This window comes from Gigantopelta aegis, chromosome 2 (assembly GCF_016097555.1).
Source record: "Gigantopelta aegis isolate Gae_Host chromosome 2, Gae_host_genome, whole genome shotgun sequence".
NCBI classification, from domain to species: domain Eukaryota; kingdom Metazoa; phylum Mollusca; class Gastropoda; order Neomphalida; family Peltospiridae; genus Gigantopelta; species Gigantopelta aegis.
The window spans coordinates 8,729,018-8,755,197 of NC_054700.1; the positions used below are offsets into that span (position 1 = coordinate 8,729,018).

At 41.0% G+C, this 26,180-nt stretch overlaps 1 protein-coding gene across 1 annotated transcript in view; it reads right to left on the reverse strand.

Moving 5' to 3' along the window:
• Positions 1–898: 898 nt before the first annotated feature.
• The window catches only part of LOC121379397 (band 4.1-like protein 4), a 68,072-nt gene continuing 42,790 nt past the window's right edge, over positions 899–26,180 (reverse strand). Inside the window, exons 19-29 of the mRNA XM_041507998.1 lie at positions 25,273–25,332; positions 24,724–24,783; positions 23,306–23,374; positions 20,767–20,847; positions 19,829–19,975; positions 18,980–19,055; positions 18,540–18,614; positions 10,500–10,669; positions 2,847–2,960; positions 2,201–2,453; positions 899–1,412 (exon numbers count right to left, since the gene is read on the reverse strand). Coding sequence (XP_041363932.1) covers positions 1,146–1,412; positions 2,201–2,453; positions 2,847–2,960; positions 10,500–10,669; positions 18,540–18,614; positions 18,980–19,055; positions 19,829–19,975; positions 20,767–20,847; positions 23,306–23,374; positions 24,724–24,783; positions 25,273–25,332 — 1,372 coding nt within the window. The 3' untranslated portion in view covers positions 899–1,145. The remainder of the gene's footprint in view (positions 1,413–2,200; positions 2,454–2,846; positions 2,961–10,499; positions 10,670–18,539; positions 18,615–18,979; positions 19,056–19,828; positions 19,976–20,766; positions 20,848–23,305; positions 23,375–24,723; positions 24,784–25,272; positions 25,333–26,180) is intronic.

Genomic DNA, 26,180 nt, shown 5'->3' on the forward strand with positions numbered 1-26,180 from the left:
TGAACCACTAGCAACTATAACAACTCGAGCACAGATGTGGATTGTATCCTAATGAAAGTAAAAGATGACGCAGCCCTCCCCCTCCCCCTCCCCCTCAGTTCCTATGGGCCAGAGACTGTAACGACACACATACACATGGTGAACTACACACACACGCACACACATTGTGAACTACTGGCAGATATCACAACTCTTGTGCACATATCTGGACTGCAACTGTAACAGCACACACATTGAGAACTACCAGCAGACATCACAACTCTTGTGCACATATCTGGACTGCAACTGTAACAGCACACACACTGAAAACTACCAGCAGACATCACAAGTGTGTGCACAAATTAGGATTGTATCCTGGTGAAACAGAGAGGGACATCGTCTCCTCCCCTAGCAGACATCACAACTTGGTGTTAGCAGACATCACAACAGAGTGCACAAATTAGGATTGTATCCTGGTGAAAAAGAGAGGGGCATCGTCCCCTCCCCTAGCAGACATCACAACTTGGCGTTAGCAGACATCACAACAGAGTGCACAAATTAGGATTGTATCCTGGTGAAAAAGAGAGGGGCATCGTCCCCTCCCCTAGCAGACATCACAACTTGGCGTTAGCAGACATCACAACAGAGTGCACAAATTAGGATTGTATCCTGGTGAAAAAGAGAGGGGCATCGTCCCCTCCCCTAGCAGACATCACAACTTGGCGTTAGCAGACATCACAAGTGTGTGCACAAATTAGAATTATATCCTGGTGAAACAGAGGGGCATTGTCCCCTCCCCTAGCAGACATCACAACTTGGTGTTTAGATCAGGACTATGTCTTGGTGAAATGGGAAGAGGGTCAGTGTCTCTCCCCCCCCCCCCCCCCCCCCCCCCCCCAATGACTGTAACATGCACACACACATCCCACACACGTTGTGAACCACTAGCAGACATCACAACTCTGTATATAGATCTGGACTGTAGCCTGGTGAAATGGGGAGAGGCACACAGTTCCCCTCAGTTCCAATGGGCCTGCAACTGTAACAACACACACACAATGAGAACCACCAGCATCACCCCTTCCCCTGGTTCCGTGGGCCTGCGACTGTAACACACACACACACACCCCTCACACACACACACATATGTAAACCACTAGCAGACATCACAACTCTGTGCACAGGTCTGGGTTGTACCCCGATGACCGCAGGAGCTGACTAATCGTTTCAGAGTTCGTGCCACCACCCAGACTCCTCTGTCCCGACTTGTCGCTGGTCGCCGGGGACGGACGGTTCGGTCCGGAGTAGCGGGACATGGATGACATGTTTGGCGAGGAGTAGCGATTGGTGGTCATGCCCGACTGATTCTGTGACCTGTACTGGCTGGTTACCGTGCTGCTGTTGTGACTCGTGTTTCCAATACTAGCAGATGACTGGAAAATAAATAAAAATAAACAAATGTTAAATAGATAAACAAAAGGTCTGAGAAGTGGGGTTTTTTTTCACTATAATTTGGCAAAATCAGTCCAGCAGTCTATGATTAATCCATTTTTATGATTTTGATAAATTTATATAAATAAATAAATAAATTAACAAGCATTCTGAGAGTACTACTAAAGCAATAGATATGTCCCCCCCCCCCCCCCCCCCCAACTGAACACTATAAATTTTCTTATCTTCTAAGTTCAAGGGCCATGATTGTAAAAAAATGGGTAAATTGCCATGGAAGTAAAACTTGATCTGTAACAGGATACGATAAAGCTACACACAAAATTTCACCTGAATATCTTGAGACATTGCACCATAAAAACGTCCACAAAACAAATTTTCCTATCACCTAAGTTTAAGGGCCATGACTCTGTGAAATATTGGTAAATCACCTTCAGTCAAACTTGATTTATAAAGGTACATTATAAAGCTATATACAAAATGTCAGCTCAATATCTTGAGGCACTGAAAAAAAAAGAGTCCTGATTTTTAAAAATATATATCTCCTAAGTTCAAGGGCCATAACTCTGTCACAAATGGGGGAATCGCTATGAATATTTAACTTGATTTGTAACAGTACATGATAAAGCTGTATATAAAATTCCAGCTCAATATTCTGAGGAATTGCGAACAAAAAAGTCTGAAAAACTATATTTGAGACAGACAGATGAACAGAACCGGCAGGGAACTAAAAATATGTTTGCACAGCTATATAAACAGCTATATGACTCACCTGTTGCCTGTATGACTGCTGCTGCACTGAGCTGTAGTTTCTTGTGTGCGGTGCTGTGTGTGGTGCTGTGTGCGGTGCTGTGTACTGCGGCCCCTCTGGCACATACCGAGAAGAGGAATGCTGAGATATCTGTGGGGGCGTGTGTTTCGGACCCTCGGGCACATGTTGGTAACTATAATTGGACACATGCGATGAGGAATATTGCTGAACCTCCACCGTTTGCCTAGAAGGTGCATAATTTGGTGACTGGTAACTGAAAATACAAAAGTTTTATATTTTATTTAGAAACCTGTTACATATCTACTGTGCATTGGTGTGTTGTCTAAAGAGGGTTGGTGTATTTTATTTAGAACTCTGTGACATATTATTTACTTGTGAGTGTTGTGCTGAGATGTGCTAGTGTGTAGTGTGAAAGTGGGTGATGGGATATTTTATTTAGAACCCTGTGACATACTTACTTGTGAGTGTTGTACCAAGACGTGAGCTAGTGTCATCTAAAGGGTGTAGGTGGTGGGGTAGTGGGATATTTTATTTAGAACCCTGTGACATATTATTTACTTGTGAGTGTTGTGCTGATATGTGCGCTGGTGTATAGTGTGAAAGTGGGTGGTGGGATATTTTATTTAGAACCCTGTGACATATTTACTTCTGAGTGTTGTACTGAGACGTGCGTTGGTGTGTCGGTGAAGGAGGGGGTTGTGTTCTCCATTTCTCACTGTCGGCAGATTCTGTCATGTAGCTATCATTAACACCATGTGTTCTGAAAAAATATGAAACATACAGTTAACAACATCAGAGCATTCTTTAATCTTCATGTCTGTTCTTGGACAAAAGTTACAAATTTGTTTTATTGAACACCACTAGAGCACACCGATTGATTAATCATCAGCTATTGGATGTCCAACATTTGGTAATTCTGACACATAGTCATCAGAGAAAACACGCTACAGTTTTCCATTAGTAGCAAGGAATATTTTACATGCACTTTCCCATAGACAGGACAGTACATACCACAGTCTTTGATATACCAGTTGTGGTGTCTGGTTGGGATGGGGGAAAACCCAATCAGAGAATGGGTCCACCAAGGTGATTTGATCCCATGTTGTAAGCACCTCAGGCAAGTACTCATTCTTGACTGATGTCATGGATTAATCCCATCTGTGATGTCATGGATTAATCCCATCTGTGATGTCATGGATTAATCCCATCTGTAATGTCATGAATTAATCCCATCTGTAATGTCATGGCGAGCAGCTACATGTAATTAAGTAATGTTATGAAGACCCATGTAGCACTTATATTGATAATTAAATTCTCTTGCGGTTACTATTATTATTTTTATTAATTCAGATTGATTGTTGTATATACCGACATGCAAACCCTGTCCTATATACAGGTATGCCAGAATCGAATAGATGTATAGATATATTTTCCACAATATTAAGAGTTAGTTTGTTTTATTAATCATCGGCTATTGAATGTCAAACATTTAGTAATTCTGATATTTAGTCTTAGAGAGGAACCCGCTAAATTTTCTCATTAGTAACTAGAAATCTTTTATATGCACCATCCCACTGACAGTGTAGCATATACCACAGCTTTTAATATACCAGTCGTGGTGCACTGACTGGAATGTAAAATAGCCCATCGATTGGAATCGATCCTAGTCTGAATGCGCTTCCGGCGAAGGCTTTACAACTGGGCTACATCCCAGCTCTTTGCAGAATAACACAACACCCAAGCACAAAAATACATCTTGGCTATTGGGTGGCAAAAATAGATATGATTTACATATGAAACCTGATATGTTATGTTCATGTTAGGAACAATTTCACATGTGACAGACCAGGGTTCGAACTTAATAACGGCAATTGTCGTCGCTGAGCTATAAACTACTGTAGGTCATAAGCATCACCAATGGCACTTTTGTGCCGCTGAATAAAAATTACTGTCATCAGTAAAGCTTCTCAATGACAGTAGTATATGAAGAGTTTAGATGCAAAAATTGATATTTTTTCATTTTAGTAATTTTCCGCAAAAGAGGTTTTTTTTGTTATGCTTTCTATGTAAAACATATCAAGTCCACAATGTGCGATCTTAAGTTGAAATAAGTAACGTAAATAAAGGACAGAATTAAAAAAACCTGAGTATGAAAATCAGAACACAATGCTTTGAACTGAGTAATGATAGTAGAAGTACAAGTAGGTTTTTGGATAAAATGGCGTTTATCGTTTTTTGGGCCTGAGCTCTTCATACACACCTGGTGTACAGTATCTGCCAGTATTTAACATTTACACATTTGAAATACATATGTTAAAGGTTTTTTGTTTTGTTTAACGATACCACTAATGCACATTGATTAATTAATCATCGGCAGATGAAACCTGCTACATTTTTCTATTAGGTCAGGTCATGTCATAGGGTTTAATATGCACATTCAGAACAAGCTGCCGGCATAGGCACAGGTGTCGGCCCATGCTGGCTCCTCAGTCCAGGACAGGAAAAGGGTTTGGGGTGGATGGGAATCTTTTATATGCACTATCTCACAGTTGTGGTACATTGGTTGGAATGAGAAAAAACCCAATCAGTTGAATGGATCTACCGAGGTGGCTCAATCATGTGATGCAAGCATCTTAGGTGAGTGCTCAGCCGACGGAGCTAAATCCTGCCCTCGAAATATGTCTACATACAGCAAAATAACCTTTGCATCATGTTTCTTTGCTGCAAAAGCCACTTAAAAACAATAGCAAGTGTTGTTGGTGGATCCTTTCACTTCCAGCATTTTGTTTTCTAAAATTGCCATGGGTAACAGATTCTTAATTTTGAGCCCTGACAGACCAAAGTCACAACCACCATTAAAGCTCATGCATCTAAAATAAACACATTATCTGGTCCGAAACACCACTTCAAAAAGCCACCAGTAAATGAGCAACCAAACTTTAAACAGAAAGTAATTTTACACACTATGCTAAGCCACAATAAAAACTTACAAAAAAAGCAACTTAAGATTAATTATATTTATTAAAATATTGTCCAATAATGGCAAAACTGAATACTTCAAACCCAAAAAGATAACATGCAAACATGCCATAAAAACTTTAAAAGAAGCCATTTTTATTTCATTCAAGAATAACTTTCAACATCAGGACAACCCAAACATCCCTAGTTCATTGTATGCCAAACTAAAATGTTAGCAATGTTATTCAGAACATATATTTTTTTATCCTATAACTTACCCATGATATCCATATCATAAACCCATGTGGTCATTTAGTGTATTAACGCAGTTAATAATGGTATGCAAAGTTGCAAAGTCTCTAGGTAATGCGTTGTTGTGGATGGATCATTTGCTTACAAGCCAACAAGACATGTATACCTGAGAGTAACATTTTCAAAGATATAGTCAAAATCCGTGATATCAAGCTAATTTGTGCTAATCGTGATGACGTCATATTACTGTGATTTACTAAAAATTTAATTAAAATGTTATTTTTGATGTGTTATAAGATAAATAGAATTCACTACTCATGTTTTTTAATATGTAAAGTATCAACCTCGTCTAGTTGATTGGTATTTGTCTTGGCAGAGCTTCGATAAATACCGATTAACATAGACTTGGTTGATATTTTTCATATTAAAAAAACACTTGTGACGAATCCTCTATATCTTATTTTTTTAATACTCTGTTATTGACTAGCTGGCACATTCTAGTTAAAACTCTTGAATTTTCCTAATTTGCACCGGCATTTCTAGTTAGTTTAATTCAAATTTTATTATTTTCTAATACAGATAGACAGACCAAAATACTCAGACTGACCCACACTACCAGTCCAATAAAAGAAGTTTATTTTGTTTTATGACACCACTAGAGCACACTGATTTATTAATCATTGGCTATTGGATGGCAAATATATGGTCATTCTGACACAGTCATAGAGAAGAAACCCGCTACATTTTTGTCCATTAGTAGCAAGGGATCTTTAATATGCACCATCCCACAGACAGGATAGCACATACCACAGCCTTTGATATACCAGTCGTGGTGCACTGGCTGGAACGAGAAATAGCCCAATGGGCCCACCGATAGGGATCGATTCCAAACCGACCGCGCATCAACTGAGCGCTTTACCACTGGGCTGCGTGCCACCCCCACCAGTCCAATATGTTGTAAGATGTTTTCTACTAACAAGAGCCTTTTGGGCGACTAATACTAGAGTCAGACTGTCGACTGTTACAACAAAGTTGGCCAACTCGATGGTTGTGTTGTACTTTCCCCAACTCCTGACTTGCGACGGGGAAGCACAGATTAACAACTAATGGGTTATACGATGACAAGAATAGAGTTGTAAGAGCACTCACACTAGCAAATGGACAATCGTAGAAGTTGTGATGTAATTTTAAAAAAACAGCAGAAGAAAAAAGTACTTTCTTAATTGTTCAGTTAAAAATAAAACTTTATTGTCTTATTAAAAACCGAACATAATTGATAAGAAGGAAAGAATTTAACTTCTCCACCAAATGAAAAAAAAACCCCACCAAATTTAATGAAATAAAATGTTTATCAACTATAGTTGCACTCAATGAAAGTTTAAAAAAAACCCCAAATAATAAAATTAATTTTAAAAATTAAATTAAATTAACCATATTATAGCTCATTTTAAAAGAAAAATGATATAAAAATAATATACAAATAACTTTATAACAATAAAATACGTGTAGTTAACTTAAAATGAAGAAATTACGCTCATCAGTATCAAAGTACGATTTATGCATATTTCTTCGTGAGCGTTCGGAAAAAAAGGGAAGTGACGTCAGAGCCGCTGTACTCTTCCATTGTTGTTAACTGTTTATATATGGAGTAAGGGGCTTACGATCTTTTCAGTCCAACAGTGCCGTCCGGCGCGGCCTTTGGGTGTAAAAATAAACAGTTTAAACGATCGGGATTGTCTTTTTACGGTTTTCCAAAGGATTGTATCCGAAGAAAGACGCGTGTATTTTATCGCAAAAGAAAAGATTGGACACCAACACCGCATAGTACTTTGGTGTCGGCCTATTTACAGCCCGGAGCCCTAACGTTACCCGGAGACAAAAACAGTACTCGGTTGCGAATGCCGAGGTGTACATTGTACATATTTGGCACAAAGATACACCTCAGCATGATGTATTTATATATGTTAAAACAAAAATGTAGAATTTTTTATTTATTTATTTTTTTGGAAAAAAAAAGATTTTTCATGTTAGGGCTGTAGGCCTACATAACAAAATCTGTATTCACCGTCCGAAGAAGGAAACGTCAATAAGTAATTAAATATGGCATATATACAAACATGGGATTTGGCATGAGGATATAATCTCAGTACGATGTATTTAAATATGTTTTTAAAAAACGTGTAGAAAACAATAATAATTTTAAATAATGTTTTTAAGCCCCAAAGCAACACGAAGTTCAATACAAAATAAACCACTACTGTCGGTGTCGAAATAACTATTATGTTTCATCCACGGGCTGACTTGAGAATCGGAGTGTTGTTTTAGTTAATTGGTCCTTTCTTTCTGTGGCCTGCACATGTGATTCCTGATTGGCAGGTGTATATTGCAGGGTATCGACCAGGTAAGTGATTACCACGGTCTAGACATACGTACAAAATACGTGCCAGTTTTTTTAAGATCACAGGGTATTGTGGCGTAACCTGTCGCGACTATAGTACAATGTTAATGGACATTATCAGCCGCCCTGATTCATTACTGTAAATAATGCTGTAAAACCCTTGATTAAGTAGACTTTCCCCATCTAAAATTACAAAACTGACCAATTACGTAGTACCAAAGAAAAGAAAATTATCACGTGAGTGGTCGTTTTTACTCTAACGCACCCTACCAATAGGCCTAATAATATGCTACTTTTTTTTATGAGAGAAAAATACTATAACCCCATTTCGTTCTATTGATGCAAATAGAAATATATTTAGTTTAAAAGTTGATTATACTCTCAAGTCATTTATGTTGTTTTACAAGCCAGGTTAATGAAAGTGAAGCGCCTTGTCATAAATTAGAGCGTTTGTTTACACTGTGCATACAGATTTTATTATGTACAGCCCGAACATAAAAAATGCGATATTTTCTAAAAAAAACAACCAAAAAATGTTTGTCCTACATTTATATTTTTTACATATTTAAATACATCATATCGAGGTGTATCTTTATGCTAAATATGAACAGTATACACCTCGGCATTAGCATCAGAGTTTTGGTTTTGTCTCCGGGCTGTAAATTGGTCGACCGGTCTGGTCTGGCACCATCAGTTTCTCCACCCTCCGACTCGCTATCCGTTTTGTCTTCAGTATCACTGTTGTAAGTAAATGTGTGTCTTTCTTCATTTACTAACAGCTCATATTGATACGGCAAAACGTTTTGCGAACGAACACTCATTGTTTTGGTAAGCTGTGCAAGTCTTAGATTCTTTATGAGTGGTACGGACTAAAGCTTTTAAGTGTAAGGCTTCAGATCAAGCGATGCGTCTCTGACGTCACGGACCTCGTGATTGCCCTGCTCATTAAAGATCGGCAATTTCCGCTAAGAGCTCGTATCTGGGGTTCTTTTATGGACATATTTTAAGTAATTTATTTTTTATAAAAACATTTTTTAGGTGATTCAATTTATAATTAATTGTACATGGTTGGTGCCAAATATGGTTTACGTGACATGTTTCCTTTAATACATGAAAACTAGTGATGAAAAATTCAATCTAAAAAAAAAGAAGAAATGATCTGACTGATCTGTAGGTGTTGTATAACTGAAGTGCAGTACATAAATAAAAACAAAATTGCGAAAGTCACATTGGCACTTAAATGTTACCAATCACCACACTTGTACCCACGATAGCGACAACACCAACACAAGCTTACCTCTTGTATTTGTGATACATCTTCCATCTAAAGTTCAAAACACAAACACATTAGCCGAACAATACATAGTTTTCTAAAAGGTGGGAAGACGTAAATATTTGTGCCTATGCTTATAAAAAGTTAGTCTAGATTTTCTTTAATGAAAAAAAGAGTAAAGTTTGTTTTATTTAATGACGCCACTAGAGCACATTGATTTTTTATCTTATCATTGGCTATTGGACGTCAAACATATGGTCATTCTGACACTGTTTTTTTGAGGAAACCCGCTGTCGCCACATAGGCTACTCTTTTATGACAGGCAGCAAGGGATCTTTTATTTGCGCTTCCCACAGGCAGGATAGCACAAACCATGGCCTTTGTTGAACCAGTTATGGAACACTGGTTGATGCAAGTGGTTTACACCTACCCATTGAGCCTTGCGGAGCATTCACTCAGGGTTTGGAGTTGGTATCTGGATTAAAAATCCCATGCCTCAACTGGGATCTGAACCCAGTACCTACCTTCTTTAATGACATCACACACATGCAATTTATAGGTGTTGCCATGATTACAAGACACTATTAAAGGTTTTACAAACACAGAGCCTAATCCTTTTAACGGAAATAAAAAGGAAAGAAGGTATGTTTTATTTAACACATTTTAATTACAGTTTCATGGCGTAAGTCATATGCTTAAGGACCTCAGAGATAACGAGAGGAAACCTGCCGCTGCCACACAATGGGCTACTCTTTCTGATTAGCATCAAAGGATAGTACATACCATGGCCTTTGTTACACCAGTTATGAAGCAACGTTTTCACAGTAATAATATATAACTATGATGTAGTGGGATAAATATGATAAGGACTATATTTTAAAATATACTGTCATGTCCATGTTGATTTCATCAACTACAATAATCGGAGGAATATTAATTTTTATGATATTCACATAATGATGAGTTAACAAACCTTTCTGTATTGGTACTCTCCTCCTCACTCGTGAAAAACAAGCTTGTTTTGTTTAATGACACCACTAGAGCACATTGATTAATTAATCATTGGCTACTGGATGTCAAACATTCGGTAATTCTGACATCAGAGGAATCCTGCTCCATTTTTCCTAATACAGAAAGGGATCTTTTATATGCATTTTCCCACAGACAGGAAAGAACATACTACGGCCTTTGACCAGTTGTGATGCACTGGTTGGAATTAGAAAAACCCCAATCAGTTGAATAGATCCACCAAGGTGGTTCGATCTTGCGACGCTAGCACTCAAGCGACTGACCTAACTCCCGGCCTCTTCTGTTCTATAAGCATACATGAAAAATGTGGTTTTGTACACCATATTCTTTTCAACAGTTTTTATTTGAACAGTCTCTTACATACATACATATTATAAATAAAAATATACCTATTAGCAACATAGTTGTCCTGGTTATAGACACCGATTCCGGATTCTGTTCGTCGATGGGACGCCGGAATTTGGGGACTTTGATGGGACCTGGGACCATAGTTCTGTGATTTGGGGCTATCATGAGCATCCGAGTGATAAGTTTGTGATCTCGGACTATCATGTATAACCTGAAAAACAAATTATATTGTACACATTATCCATGGTTCATACAGACCTGGTGAACAGAAATTCCAGTACTTTTCAAGTACTTTGCAAGTATATTTTTCAGTTTTTCAAGTAGTCTTTAGCACAATGTTACAAGCAGTTTAACACACACACATCACTAGTTAACTATAGCTGACCGTTTCTCAGCACACATTTACACATTCTTCAGGTGTTCCAGACGCTCATTCAAGCTACCTGTCTCGCTCATAAACCGGTTCAACTATTAGTAATGCGCTGTTTCCAGTAGACAGCAGCCCAGTCTACTTTAATCTTCACACTGTGGTGCATATAGCAAGCGCAACAAGGACTTGTATGCCAGTCTATCTATATCGGCAGCAACACATATCACTTCCGGGTTTTGATTACGGCAAATACCCGAGAAATACGTCAACAAATACTTATTATTTTTCCAGATTTTAATCAATAAGAGGGACATTCTGCTTGTAAAAAAACTCAAGTACATTTCGGCAATTTTCAAGTAGTTTTTAATGAAATTCCAGTACTTTTCCAGGACCTTTTCTGAATTTGCAAAATTCCAGTACTTTTCAAGTACTACGTCAAAATTCAAGGACTTTTCCAGGCCTGTGCGAACCCTGTTATCCACATATATGCATGCTTTTCACAATCAAATATACAGTATTTTTCTATTCCATTTCTATCTTATTACAGTGAGACATCATAAACATATTTTTCTATTCCATTTCTATATTATTACAGTGAGACATCAAAAACATATTTTTATATTCCATTTCTATCTTATTACAGTGAGACATCAAAAACATATTTTTATATTCCATTTCTATCTTATTACATTGAGACATCAAAAACATATTTTTATATTCCATTTCTATCTTATTACATTGAGACATGAAAAACATATTTTTATATTCCATTTCTATATTATTACATTGAGACATGAAAAACATATTTTTCTATTCAATTTCTATATTATTACAGTGAGACATCATAAACATATTTTTCTATTCCATTTCTATATTATTACAGTGAGACATCAAAAACATATTTTTATATTCCATTTCTATCTTATTACAGTGAGACATCAAAAACATATTTTTATATTCCATTTCTATCTTATTACATTGAGACATCAAAAACATATTTTTATATTCCATTTCTATCTTATTACATTGAGACATGAAAAACATATTTTTATATTCCATTTCTATATTATTACATTGAGACATGAAAAACATATTTTTATATTCCATTTCTATTTTATTACAGTGAGACATCAAATACATATTTTTATATTCCATTTCTATCTTATTACATTGACACATCAAAAACATATTTTTCTATTCCATTTCTATTTTATTACAGTGAGACATGAAAAACATATTTTTATATTCCATTTCCATCTTATGACAGTGAGACATCAAAAACATATTTCTATATTCCATTTCTATCTTATCATGCAAAACATAACAAAAAAATTGTTCAGACATACATCACATTTGTATCTACTATTTTTATCTAATTATGCTTTTATGCCAGTACTATACTGGGCAATTATCCCCCGTGTGGGGTCATACATTCAGGAGAGGCTCATAATTGCCCCCGAGAAGTGGGTGAAACTCAGTGTATGTGGTTTTACACCTCCCCATTGAGTGTAGCAGTGAACTCACTCTAGATTAGAGTTAGTACTGGCATGAAAAATCCCCCATTGGAGAAAACTTGAGTGTTTTCTCTTTTATAGATACATTACCTGTCCTCAAACAAGTGCACCTCCCCCCACGCAAGTGGTCTGGTCCGAACATCCCAACAGCCAATGGGATGGCCTAAATTCTTCTACTGCATACTGCTCTCTAGTTCCGGTCACATGACTGTAACTTCCTTCTTTTTCCCTGAGCGCATCGCACGGAGAACAGGAAGCGGGGAGGCCCGGGCGGGATGAATCTTGAGGACAGGTAATGTATCTATAAAAGAGAAAACACTCAAGTTTTCTCCATTTCTATAGACATTACCTGTCCTCAAACAAGTGCAGCATTCAACAGATGGTGGTGGGTGCCGAGATCCGTAGATGCTTGTGATAACTCCCCAACCGGAAAGAGGCTGACTAGTGGAAGAATAAGGCCAACCTTGGTAAGCCCTCATCCTAGGGATGCCCGTCACAGACCAATGCAGGTGATGTTAGTAACAACAACCAGAATGGTGGCATCCGTCAGCAGTGGCAGGTACGGCTCCTAGAACACATGGACCAGGAGGCGGAAGCCACATCTCATGCTGGTTCTGACAGGGTGGGAAGACGTAGCCACCAGGGATGCAGGTGTTAGGTAACCCTCACGTATTGAAGTGTTATAGTTTTTCAATAACAAGCGACAACCTAATGAGGTGCATCCGTCAGAACATTGAACAAAACAAGACCCCCGAGTGTTTTCTGTCTAGTACACCAAAGATCTGTTAGTTCAATAACGACAACCAATAACCACATGCAGTGCAGGGTAAAGGTTATCGAGACAAAAGTTCCGGCACCAGTACGTGAACTGTGCAAAAGAACAAAAGTCTAAGCAATCCTCATCTGTCTATTCGATGGACATCTCGGTATGCAGCCCAGAATCAGACAGACATCAACGGCAACGAGGACGGCTTGTATTCAACAGAGTCTGTGCAGCAACAACCGGACCCAGATGATGGAACCCCTCAACGTCTTCTGTGGAGACATCCCTCAGATAATAGTTGGCGAAGATGGAGTCCGTAGCCCAGAACCAACCAGTGATAATGTGCTGAATGGGTGTGTTGCAGTGCAGGGACATCGTGGCAGCCAAAGCACGGAGTTCATGCGGATTAGAAGCAGACGGAGCAGGTAAACCCTCCTTCTGATAGGCGGTCAGGATAGAAGACCGGATCCAGGTGGCCACCGTGTTCTTGGTAAGGTCCCTCAACCGACTCTGGTTACAGGAAAGGAAAAGTCTTTTGCGATGTTGTCGAAAAGATCTGGTCCTCTCGATGTACTGGTGCAGGGCTCTGACAGGGCACAACGCCAAGTCCTCAACGTCCGCCGGACCAACGATAGAGGAGAGGGCCTGCACAACATACGAACGAGGCGCTTGGTCTGGTAACTGATTCTTTGCAACAAAGTTCATGAGTAACCCCAAGTTGACTGCACGCCGATCTTGGTGAAAACGTACCAAGTCTACATCAAGAGCATGGAGTTCTGAGACACGGGCAGCCGTGGCAAAACCGAGTAAAAACACCGTCTTCCGCATCAAGTCTTGCAGGGAAGAGGATTCGATCGGCTCATAAGGTGCGGTCGATAACGCTCGTAACACCAGATTCAGGTCCCATCTTGGTGGCCGAAACCGGTGTACTTGATCATCAAGGCGAAACCCTTTGATCATCTTATGGATCTCAGGAATACCCGATAACTTCGTTCCAGTAGCGACATCACGAACAGTAGCGATGACCGAAACGTACCCAGCGATGGTAGACCCCTTTAATCGTAAAGTGGTCCGCAGATACAGCCAAAAAACCCAGCAAGACGAAGTATCTGGATCGTCTGAGGTTTGAGGTTTTGCCGGACACACCCTCGGTGAAAGCAAAGCCATCTGACGTTGTAAGCCACAGTAGTAGATGATCTGTGCGCTTTCAAAATGGCCGCCGTAGACTGTGAAGAAAAACCTTTCTTTCTCAAACTCTTGGCGATAAAGTCCACGCGTGCAGTTGGAACAACTGCGGACGTGGATGGTATAGTCTTGACGTGGGATGCAGCAACAGATGATCCCAGTCTGGCAGCGGTAAAGGATGTGGATCGGCAAGACGTATTAGATCTGGATACCACATCCTGGATGGCCACATTGGAGCAATGAGTAACAGGCGACAATGGTACAGCTGAAACCTCTGAAGCACCCTTGGAAGGAGGATTCGTGGAGGAAAAGCGTACGCGTCCATCTGTTCCCAGCTGATGGCCAAGGCGTCGAGATCCAGAGCTTCGGGATCCAGCACCGGAGACACGTAAACCCTCAGCTGATGGTTGAATCGTGTGGCGAAGAGATCGATGTTTGGTGTCCAAAGTCTGTCGCACACCCATCGAAACGCTTCGGGATGGAGCATCCATTCCGTCGGCTGTGGAGACGACGGCCGAGACAGTGTGTCGACTAGTACATTGGAAACCCCTGGAATATGGCGAGCCCGAAGTTGCAACGGAATCTCGTCAACCAGCTTGTAGAGACGATAAGTCAACTGCAGCAGACTGCTGGAGTGGGTTCCGCCCTGACGGTTGATATAAGCCACCGCGGTAGTACTGTCTGTAGCTACCATGAGAGAGGCGCCTGACAGCATCTCTCGCCAATGAAAGATGACGTAACTGACAACATCTCCAACAGGTTGATGTGTAGATCGGCTTCATCTGGAAACCACAGCCACCAACAGGGACTGGACTGCAAGGCGACTGGTAACCGGATCAGCAAATCTGCGTTATTGTACTGAATGCATGGATTCAGAAACAAACTGGATACCGCGACCTCTAAGCATAAAATGTTGCGCCGACGTCAAAATTACTCTTGCAATGATACTTCATGAAACAGTAATAGAGTGATTCAGGAATCAAGACATCGGAAACAGCGACCCCGTGATACAGGCAAGAGCCAAGACAGCGTAGCAACTCGCTACGCTACATGCCCGATATACCTGGAAGTGAAGCAACGCAAAACAGCAACCGGCTAAAATCCACGGCCGTCACACCACCCGGTGCGAAACAGCAGCAGAGACCATCTAGACAGCATCGGTCACGAACTCTGGCGGTAACAACAGTAAACGTCAGTGAGTTGATAAGCCGCAATGAACCATAGGAAAACGGTGACGGTAAAACCCCCGTACCACGTGATGGCAACTGGATAACTTCCGGAACCAGCGGAAGTAGCGACTGTCTTGCATCGCCACCGGATATAGAGAACGATCTGCCGAATGTCGCTGAACCTTCCTCGAACAAGAGAATATCGGTGCACGGGATCTCAACACAAGTGACCGGACCAGTAGACTTTCTTCGTCACCAACCCGGAACGCTTGTAACGTAGACCCCTTCACGGCAAAGAGCCGTATGTAGACCACAGGTCTGCCAAGATTACCGGCTTGTGCTGAAAGTCAAGAATGGATCGCTTCAGGCAAGTCGGTTGACGATAGTGTGCAATCGTAGTGCACATCGACGTCACGGAAGATATAAGGTAGACCAACATCAAAGTCGACGGCTAGAACAAGGCATATCCTCTGGCATCCTGCACATGAGGAGTTATGTCGCCATGTACAACATGTACGCTGAACTGAAGCCATCGACAGGACGTGCCAATCTGTAAGTTCTAGGAAGACGTCTGGTCCCGCCGGAAACAGCGTCATCCAAGGCCGGCGTCACACCGTTGAAGGATAGGTTGAAGACGGGATACGTTCGTTGTGACGAATGGGGAACGGCACAAACGAAGTCTACTCAAGTAAACCGACATCGGATCAGTCCTCAAACGGAAACCTTCTAGAATGGTGCGAGTGGACTGTGAAGTGACGAAAGCATATACACCGCAGCGAGACAAACAGTCACAGCCATGTGGGTCACTGCGTCCTGATCTTCTATAACGGAAGGTGCCGACGCATCATCTGGAAAATCGGTCAGTAACCTGGCACAGGCACTTCGATCCAATGTACTGGCTGCATCGGAAACACGGACCGTGGACGGTCCCGTCAGGAGCCGGTGTAACCCTGAACGCCGAATCAGCTGCCGACTGGTGTGGACGGTACGATGTACACGGACCGGCAGGAGCCGGTGGAACCCTGGACACTGCACCACTTCGATCGATCACGGGACGACGGTACCGAACGGTGAGCCGATGACGCAATTTTCCAATTCGTTACAGGGCTCCGTCTGCTTGCTGGAACAACGATACGCACGGGCCAGTTACTGGTAGCCGTGTAAACCGACGGGGGCCTGTGGCAGCCAACGATCGAATGCCGATATCTGCCGGTGGAACCTCCGTGGCGATCATCGAACCCGGACCCTTCTTGGCTGAAACCGGTGGATGGGCCAGCGGCGGTAGCATATCAGATATGACAGCCAGACAATCCCTCAGTGACAAGTGGTCCGCCGCATCCAGATCTTCCAGCACCGCATGAACCGATACATCATCAGAAAGTCACGTAGCACCCGTGAACAGGCCAGTGGCTCTGGTCATGGCCCGATGGAGATACCGGACCGTGGGCGGTCCCGTGTGGATACCAAGGAACGGATGACCACATCGTCGTTGGATGTGGCAAGGACGGCAACATGTCGTAGACAGCCGCCAAGCAATCCCTCATAGTCATATGGTCCGTAGAGTCGGGCTCTTCAATGACAGATGCCGCAGGCGCTTCATCACCAAAGTCTCGTAGAACTCGAGCACAGGCCAATCGATGTACCGTAATGGAAGCCGCTGGTTAAACCGGACCGTGGATGGTCCCGTCTAGCCCTCGGAGGCCTTGGAAGCCACATCAACTGAAGGTTGGCGCTGACGATCTGTGGAACCCGTAGGGAGCCATACAGGTCATGTGGAACGGCTACGGTCCCGGCTCCGATGCGCCGAAGGGGACTTCCCCGCCGAAGATCGGTGAGCCTTGGAATCCGTGGAGCGTCTATCTGAATGAGCCGGCTTCTTAGAGGGCTGCGTAGAGACCGCAGGCCTGTCATCCGAAGTCTTAAGTAACGGTGGAGCTGAAGAAGCCGCACCCCCTGAAGAGGGGACTGGAACCGGACCTGACCCCGAACTCGCCGATTTAGGTAAGGTCGCCATTGACGCCATTGTTTCTTCCAGCATGGTCGGTAGAATTGAACGTAACTCTTCCGCCACGGAGTCAGCAATCGAAGGCGAAGATTCCACCTTCTTGGTCCTCGAAGATTCCACCTTCTTGGTCCTCGAAGATTCCACCTTCTTGGTCCTCGCTGACACCACCTTCAGGTAAGCCGCGAACTCGACATCAGACAAGCCCGCACAAAGGTCGCATCTAGAAGTGAGGCCACACGAACACGACAACCTGGGTCGCCGCCGGCTAACTTCTTGCAGCGTAACACGCTCGAACTAGTCGCCTGAACATTATCAGATATGATAATAGTAATTTTTCAATCTGTGAAAAGAAAGAAAAACCAACCATAACACAAATACAAAGCCGGTAAATAAAGACGCCATTTTGCAAATGGCGTCCGACACGACAACCGGCGATATAACAACATTTCATGTAATTAACACTTGGCAAGTCAAGCGAAATACGCGAAAGACATATGAAAGCTAACGAAAGCTAACGAAAGTTAACGAAAATTAAGGTGAAAAACATTTCACCCAAACACAAAGCCAGTCAACACAGACGCCATTTTGCAAATGGCGTCCGACACGACAACCGGCAATATAAACAACATTTCATGTAATTAAACGCTTGGAAGTCAAGTGAAATACGCGAAAAGAACATACGAAAGCTAATGAAAACGAAGGTGAAAAACATTTCACCCAAACACTAATACAAAACCAAAGGTCTTATAAAAGTTGACTCCAAACAGAGCCAAGCAAAAGGACGTCCAGACCCTTTAGCGAAGAGAAAAAGAAGGAAGTTACAGTCATGTGACCGGAACTAGAGAGCAGTATGCAGTAGAAGAATTTAGGCCATCCCATTGGCTGTTGGGATGTTCGGACCAGACCACTTGCGTGGGGGGAGGTGCACTTGTTTGAGGACAGGTAATGTCTATAGAAATGCCTCAGGTGGGATATGAACCCAGTAACTACCAGCCTGAAGTCCAATGGCTTGACCACTACACCACCGAGATCAGTCGGACCTTAATTAATTGTTTCGAGTATATTTAGTGATTACCTCGTAATCTGGCACCCGTCTTTCCTCTCTGCTGTACTGTATGTGACTGTAGTTAGATTGCCGAACTGACGAACTCTGCAAACAAATGAAAATGAAACCATCACATTTTCATCACTCCTTCCCCAAGTAAACATACTGATGAAATATGAAATATTTTTAAAAACATTGAATTTTATGGCATTTTCAGTGGAAATAATTCTTAGAGTTTTATAATTTATTAAAAATGGTAAGCAAAGTTAAAATCTAGCAAAAACCCAATAGTAATAGTCTCAGGCTGAGAACCAAACCTGGCTAAGACCATAATGTCCCGAAAACACACCATTTAATAATTAAAAAAAGAATGAAGAAATAAAATGATCCTTTATTTAGCTGTTAGCCTTTCATATTTACTAATGACTTGATATTGCATAAATATAAGAATATCAAAATGTTTTACGTACTGATGTCCGCGTCTGTTGAGCAGACTGCGGTGGAGCCTGAACGACTGGTGATGATGAGATTTTCTCATAGTTGCGCCTGAAAAATATCCATAAAATAGTCTTGGTGTAACTGATACAGAAAATGGAGGGGAAAAAATGATTTTTTTTTTCAGGAACATGCCAGTGGCGGATCAGGAAATCCATTTACGGAGGGGCTCCAGTGACATGAGGTGGAATGCCAAGGGAACTTTGGGGGAGGTTTGGAGGGGGATCGTAAAAAATGAAAATTAATATATAATAAAATTATAACTATCTCAAAATTTAGGGCCCTCACTCCTAGATCCGCCTCTGTATGCCTCACCTGACTTTAAAATTCGCTCTGCTAAAATAAAGGTGCATAAATTAAATCAAAAAAAATGTGAGGAGCATCATTAATCATTAAGGTCCAAAATTTAACTGTAAATAATTTGTTGGCAGGACCAAAGAAACTGAATACTGTTGTTTTTATTTTATTTATTAACTCAAGCTAAAAAAAGAAAAAAGATATGATTAAACCTCAGCAAAGGTTTAACATATATTAATACTTAGTTCAGGGTGTTCTCTGCATCATTTAATACTGCATATCAGTTATATAATTTTTATGTTTTCTATTCTATCAATCTGTCAACAGAAACATTAAAATTATCAAAATACTAACTAAACAATTCAACACTATTATTTGTTACTAAAAATCTGACACGCACACACACACATGCGCACATAAACACATGCACACACACACAAACACGCACATAAACATGCACACACACAAACAACACACACAACACACATACACACAACACACACCATACAAGACACAAAAATACCAACTTGTTATTTTCTGTGTTTTGTGCATTCATACTATTTTCATAGTAACTGGTTCTGTTTGTCTGGTTGTTTTGGTTGGATGGCTGGTATCCACCTGTTGACCGTGTTTCATACTGATCAATGTCTGGTTTCTTATTTCTGTCAGTCTCCCTGAAATAAAAAACACAAATAAAATGAAAATATTAATAACAGCAGATAAAATAAATATGATAACAGAAGACTTGCTATATTATGTGGCTACAATTTGCTTACATAACTTGGACAATATAAAAGGGACATTCCCCCCCAAATTTACTTTATTTCACGGGCGGGACGTAGCCCAGTGGTACAGCGCTCGCTCGATGCACGGTCGGTCTGGGATTGATTCCCGTCGGTGGGCCCATTGGGCTATTTCTCATTCCAGCCAGTGCACCACGACTGGTATATCAAAGGCCGTGGTATGTACTACCCTGTCTGTGGGATGGTGCATATAAAAGATCCTTTGCTGCTAATCGAAAAGAGTAGCCCATGAAGTGGCGACAGTGGGTTTCCTCTTTCATTATCTGTGCATCTATAACCATATGTTTGACGCCATATAACCGTAAATAAAATGTGTTAAGTGCATCGTTAAATAAAACATTATTATTATTTTTTTATCTGTATTTTCCTCAAACATGTTAGTAATAGTTTTGAAATCTGATAATTAAGTCAAGGGAACAAACAGAAAACAAATTAAAGAACATTACATTGGTTAATGATATATGAAAATTAAAAATATAGTACAGTTGGATGTTTTTTGACAGTTACAACAAACATGGAAAATGTCTTCACTGTAAATTTACACAAAACTCGAAGATATATGAAAATATTCCAAACATAATTCAAATAAAAGCATTATTAAAACTGTAAAAAGGTTTGAAGATCTAGAAATCTATTAAAACTAAAATCACTAAAATACTAACCCCAAACTCTTCCTTCTAACCATCTTGATTTTGTGGCGTGTTTTTGGTGAATATCGAATCTTGAATGGCTCACCCTTTGTTCTGAAGTGAAAAGAGAAAAATAATTTAGATCCTTAATGGATCAATTAATATAACATGGAAAAATCAACTGTTACATACTGATCTACAACATGGCGTCTGGTTACCCTAAAAATGCTAAAACATTTTAAGGCTTTGAGGGGCGGGGGAATCCAAAAAACTCATAACTCTATGAAAAATGTGTAAATCACTATGAAAGTCAAGCCTGATCTGTAACAGAACATAATAAAACTAAACACAAATTTTCAGCTCAATATCTTGAGGCATTACAGAAAAAAGTCAAAAACACTATATGTGGAACAGACAGATGGGCAGACAGATAGACAGAAGGACGGACAGACAGACAGACAGATGGGTGGACAGACAGGCAGACAGACAGATGGGCAGACAGACAGATGGGCGGACATACAGACAGATGGGCGGACAGACAGACAGAAAGACGGACAGACAGACAGACAGATGGGTGGACAGACAGACAGATGGGCGGACAGACTGACAGAAGGACAGACAGACAGACAGACAGATGGGTGGACAGACAGGCAGACAGACAGATGGGCAGACAGACAGATGGGCGGACAAACAGACAGATGGGCGGACAGACAGACAGAAAGACGGACAGACAGATGGGTGGACAGACAGACAGATGGGCGGACAGACTGACAGAAGGACAGACAGACAGACAGACAGATGGGTGGACAGACAGGCAGACAGACAGATGGGCAGACAGACAGATGGGCGGACATACAGACAGATGGGCGGACAGACAGACAGAAAGACGGACAGACAGACAGACAGATGGGTGGACAGACAGATGGGCGGACAGACTGACAGAAGGACAGACAGACAGACTGACAGAAGGACAGACAGACAGACAGACAGATGGGTGGACAGACAGGCAGACAGACAGATGGGTGGACAGACAGACAGATGGGCGGACATACTGACAGAAAGACGGACAGACAGACAGACAGATGGGTAGACAGATGGGTGGACAGACAGACAGATGGGCGGACAGACAGACAGAAAGACGGACAGACAGACAGACAGATGGGTGGACATACAGACAGATGGGCGGACAGACAGACAGAAAGACGGACAGACAGATGGGCGGACAGACAGACAGAAAGACGGACAGACATACAGACAGATGGGTGGACAGACAGACAGATGGGCGGACAGACAGACAGAAAGACGGATAGACAGACAGACAGATGGGTGGACAGACAGACAGATGGGCGGACAGACTGACAGAAAGACGGACAGACAGACAGATGGGCGGACAGACAGACAGAAAGACGGACAGACATACAGACAGATGGGTGGACAGACAGATGGGCGGACAGACTGACAGAAAGATGGACAGACAGACAGACAGATGGGTGGACAGACAGATGGGCGGACAGACAGACAGAAAGACGGACAGACAGACAGACAGATGGGTGGACAGACAGACAGATGGGCAGACAGACTGACAGGCAGACAGACAGACAGACAGACAGATGGGTGGACAGACAGACAGATGGGCGAACAGACAGACAGAAAGACGGACAGACAGACAGACAGATGGGTGGACATACAGACAGATGGGCGGACAGACAGACAGATGGGCGGACAGACAGACAGAAAGACGGACAGACAGACAGACAGATGGGCGGACAGACAGACAGAAAGACGGACAGACATACAGACAGATGGGTGGACAGACAGACAGATGGGCGGACAGACTGACAGAAAGATGGACAGACAGACAGACAGATGGGTGGACAGACAGATGGGCGGACAGACAGACAGAAAGACGGACAGACAGACAGACAGATGGGTGGACAGACAGACAGATGGGCGGACAGACTGACAGGCAGACAGACAGACAGACAGACAGATGGGTGGACAGACAGACAGATGGGCGGACAAACAGACAGAAAGACGGACAGACAGACAGACAGATGGGTGGACATACAGACAGATGGGCGGACAGACAGACAGATGGGTGGACAGACAGACAGAAAGACGGACAGACAGACAGACAGATGGGTGGACATACAGACAGATGGGCGGACAGACAGACAGAAAGACGGACAGACAGACAGACAGATGGGTGGACAGACAGACAGATGGGCGGACAGACTGACAGAAAGACGGACAGACAGACAGATGGGTGGACAGACAGACAGATGGGCGGACAGACAGAAAGACGGACAGACAGACAGACAGATGGGTGGACATACAGACAGATGGGCGGACAGACAGACAGAAAGACGGACAGACAGACAGACAGATGGGTGGACAGACAGACAGATGGGCGGACAGACTGACAGGCAGACAGACAGACAAACTGACAGAAGGACGGACAGAAAGACAAATGGGCAGACAGATAGATGGGCGGACGGACAGACATAAGGATGGAGATGAAACCTAATAGTCCCCTCCGGATGGATTGGTAGGAGACTAATAAACAACTTACTCCACAGTCACGTAAGCGATGTCTCGGAGCTGTTCTTCCGACATACCGGCCGTATCAACCAGGTCGTATCTGAAATAAACAAGTGATATGCTTACACTATACACACAAATTAATTTTCTTAACACAGTCATAACACAATCAAATATAATTACTAATTATGTGATATTTTTCAGATCATAAAATTTTAGAATTTGATAACTGCAAATTTGATGTAGACTACATGTATACACACAAATTACTTTTCTTAACACATTAATAATTACATTTTATCATATGATTGATTAAGTATTGAATCAAAACAAATTATGTGATATTTTTCAGATCATAAAATTAGATGTAAATTAATACAGTCATCTAACTACTTTTATTCGAAGGTTAACTTTATATTTACGTTAAACCAGACAAAAAATGTGTTGCAAAGTTGTAGTCAAATATCAGAAGATGACATTATATATGTGTTCATTACCAATAAAGGCTATTTCAGTTTTATACAAATTATTAAAAATCCTGCAATAAACTAGTTTTTAAGAATTGTTTGTTAATTTTTTTAGGTTCACTGAGATTTGAAGAAAAAACCCCCCACCAAAAACATGTACATACTGTGTGAATCAGTGCAGGCGTTTACACAAAAGTTTGCCATTAAAGAAATTAAAAAAAGTGTGTTTTGTTAATGACATCACAACAGCACATTGGTTTATTAATCATCGGCTAATGGATATCATACATTTGGGTAAAGTTGACATACAGTCTTAAAAAGGAAACCCGCTACTTTTTCCATTAGTAGCAAGGGATCTTTTATATGCACCATCACACAGACAGGATAGTACATACCACGGCCTTTGTTACACCAGTTGTGCAGCACTGGTTGGAACGAGAAATAGACCAATGGGTCCACCAACGGGGATTGATCCTAGATCAAGCAAGTGCTTTACTACTGGGCTACGACCTGCCCCTTACAGAAATTATATGTCTATTAACGGGACATTCCCGAGTTTGCTACGTTATAAGATGTTTCTTACTAATAAAATAGTTCTACGATTAAACTTACATATTAAAAATATTTTCTTGTTTAGAATATCAGTGTCTGTATATTCAGTGTGTTTCTGGTCGTCTTAACATTTGTAAGAAGCCCAAACTGGATTTTGTCTTCAAATATTTTCATACGTCCGAAAAAATAATATTTTAGGAAATAAAATGAAATTTAACAAGAGTACAAATATTAGAATGATTAGAAAAACATTCAATATACAGCCACTAATATTTTATGCAGAAAAATATATTTGATATGTAATTACAATCGTTAAAAAGTCTTTGTTAGTCAATAACATCTTAAAAATTGCAGCAAACTCAGGAATGTCCCTTTAATGAGCATCCATCATTATTACTAGGGAATCAACTCTTAGATTGCATTCACTTACTCTATGCGTTCCTTCAGCTCGTTCGGGAAATGTTTACCCACGCCAGGAGACTTGCTTCTTCTGAAATCATAGGTGCATTTTTATCCATTAAATCACAGCACGCAAGAAACACTACAAACAACTTCGGGGTGGTTGATTTTAAACAGAATGTAATATGGTCTCAGCGAAATAAAAAAATAAAAATAAAACATGTTTTTGTAAAACCTGTTACTTTTGTTTGCATCAGAAATCAGATGAAGTTAAATTGTCTTTATTACTTTACTCTTCTTTGAAATCAAAAGTAGATTTTTATCCACTGAAATCAAAAGAGGATTTTTTTAAATCTATTTTTTCACAACATGCAAGAAATCTTGGGATATATAAATAGAAGGTAATACGATTTTAGCCAAATTATTTTAAATAGAAAACAAAACCTTTACAATGAATAAACTACTTTATTTTGTATATCAGAAATCAGAATCAAATTAAATGGCCTACTCAATCGCTGTTTAAAATCGGAAAAATTACATCACTTATTTTTATTCTCTTAATCACTTTACTAATAAATACCTTCGTCTCCTGCGCTGTCTTAACTCGCCTGCTGGTGCTGAATGTAAAGACGGAATTGATCTGCAACAAAACAATTCAAATACTTAACGTACTTTTGTCTTTCATTTTTGTGGCCAAAGTATCTTTAATACTTCAAAAGCTGCAGAAACCCACATATTTTTTTTCAATAAAATGTCTATTATTATAAGAAATTAATTTATCAATTTAAAAAACAAATTGTCAAGTTTTCAAAATTCGGAATGCTGATTTTACTTTATGACACTATTATATATTTGTTTGAACATAAAAAGTTTCTAGGAGGATTACTAAAAATATTAGAATGACCAGTAACATGTTGTATGTAAACCAGGGCTTCTAGATTATGGTAGCCCCACTCCCATGGCTAGTGATATTCAATGTTGGGCTAGTAAATAACTACTATTGCCATGCCAGACAGGGCTTCTAGATTATGGTAGCCCCACTCCCATGGCTAGTGATATTCAGTGTTGGGCTAGTAAATAACTAATATTGCCATGCCAGACAGGGCTTCTAGATTATGGTAGCCCCACTCCCATGGCTAGTGATATTCAGTGTTGGGCTAGTAAATAACTACTATTGCCATGCCAGACAGGGCTTCTAGATTATGGTAGCCCCACTCCCATGGCTAGTGATATTCAGTGTTGGGCTAGTAAATAACTAATATTGCCATGCCAGACAGGGCTTCTAGATTATGGTAGCCCCACTCCCATGGCTAGTGATATTCAGTGTTGGGCTAGTAAATAACTACTATTGCCATGCCAGACAGGGCTTCTAGATTATGGTAGCCCCACTCCCATGGCTAGTGATATTCAATGTTGGGCTAGTAAATAACTAATATTGCCATGCCAGACAGGACTTCTAGATTATGGTAGCCCCACTCCCATGGCTAG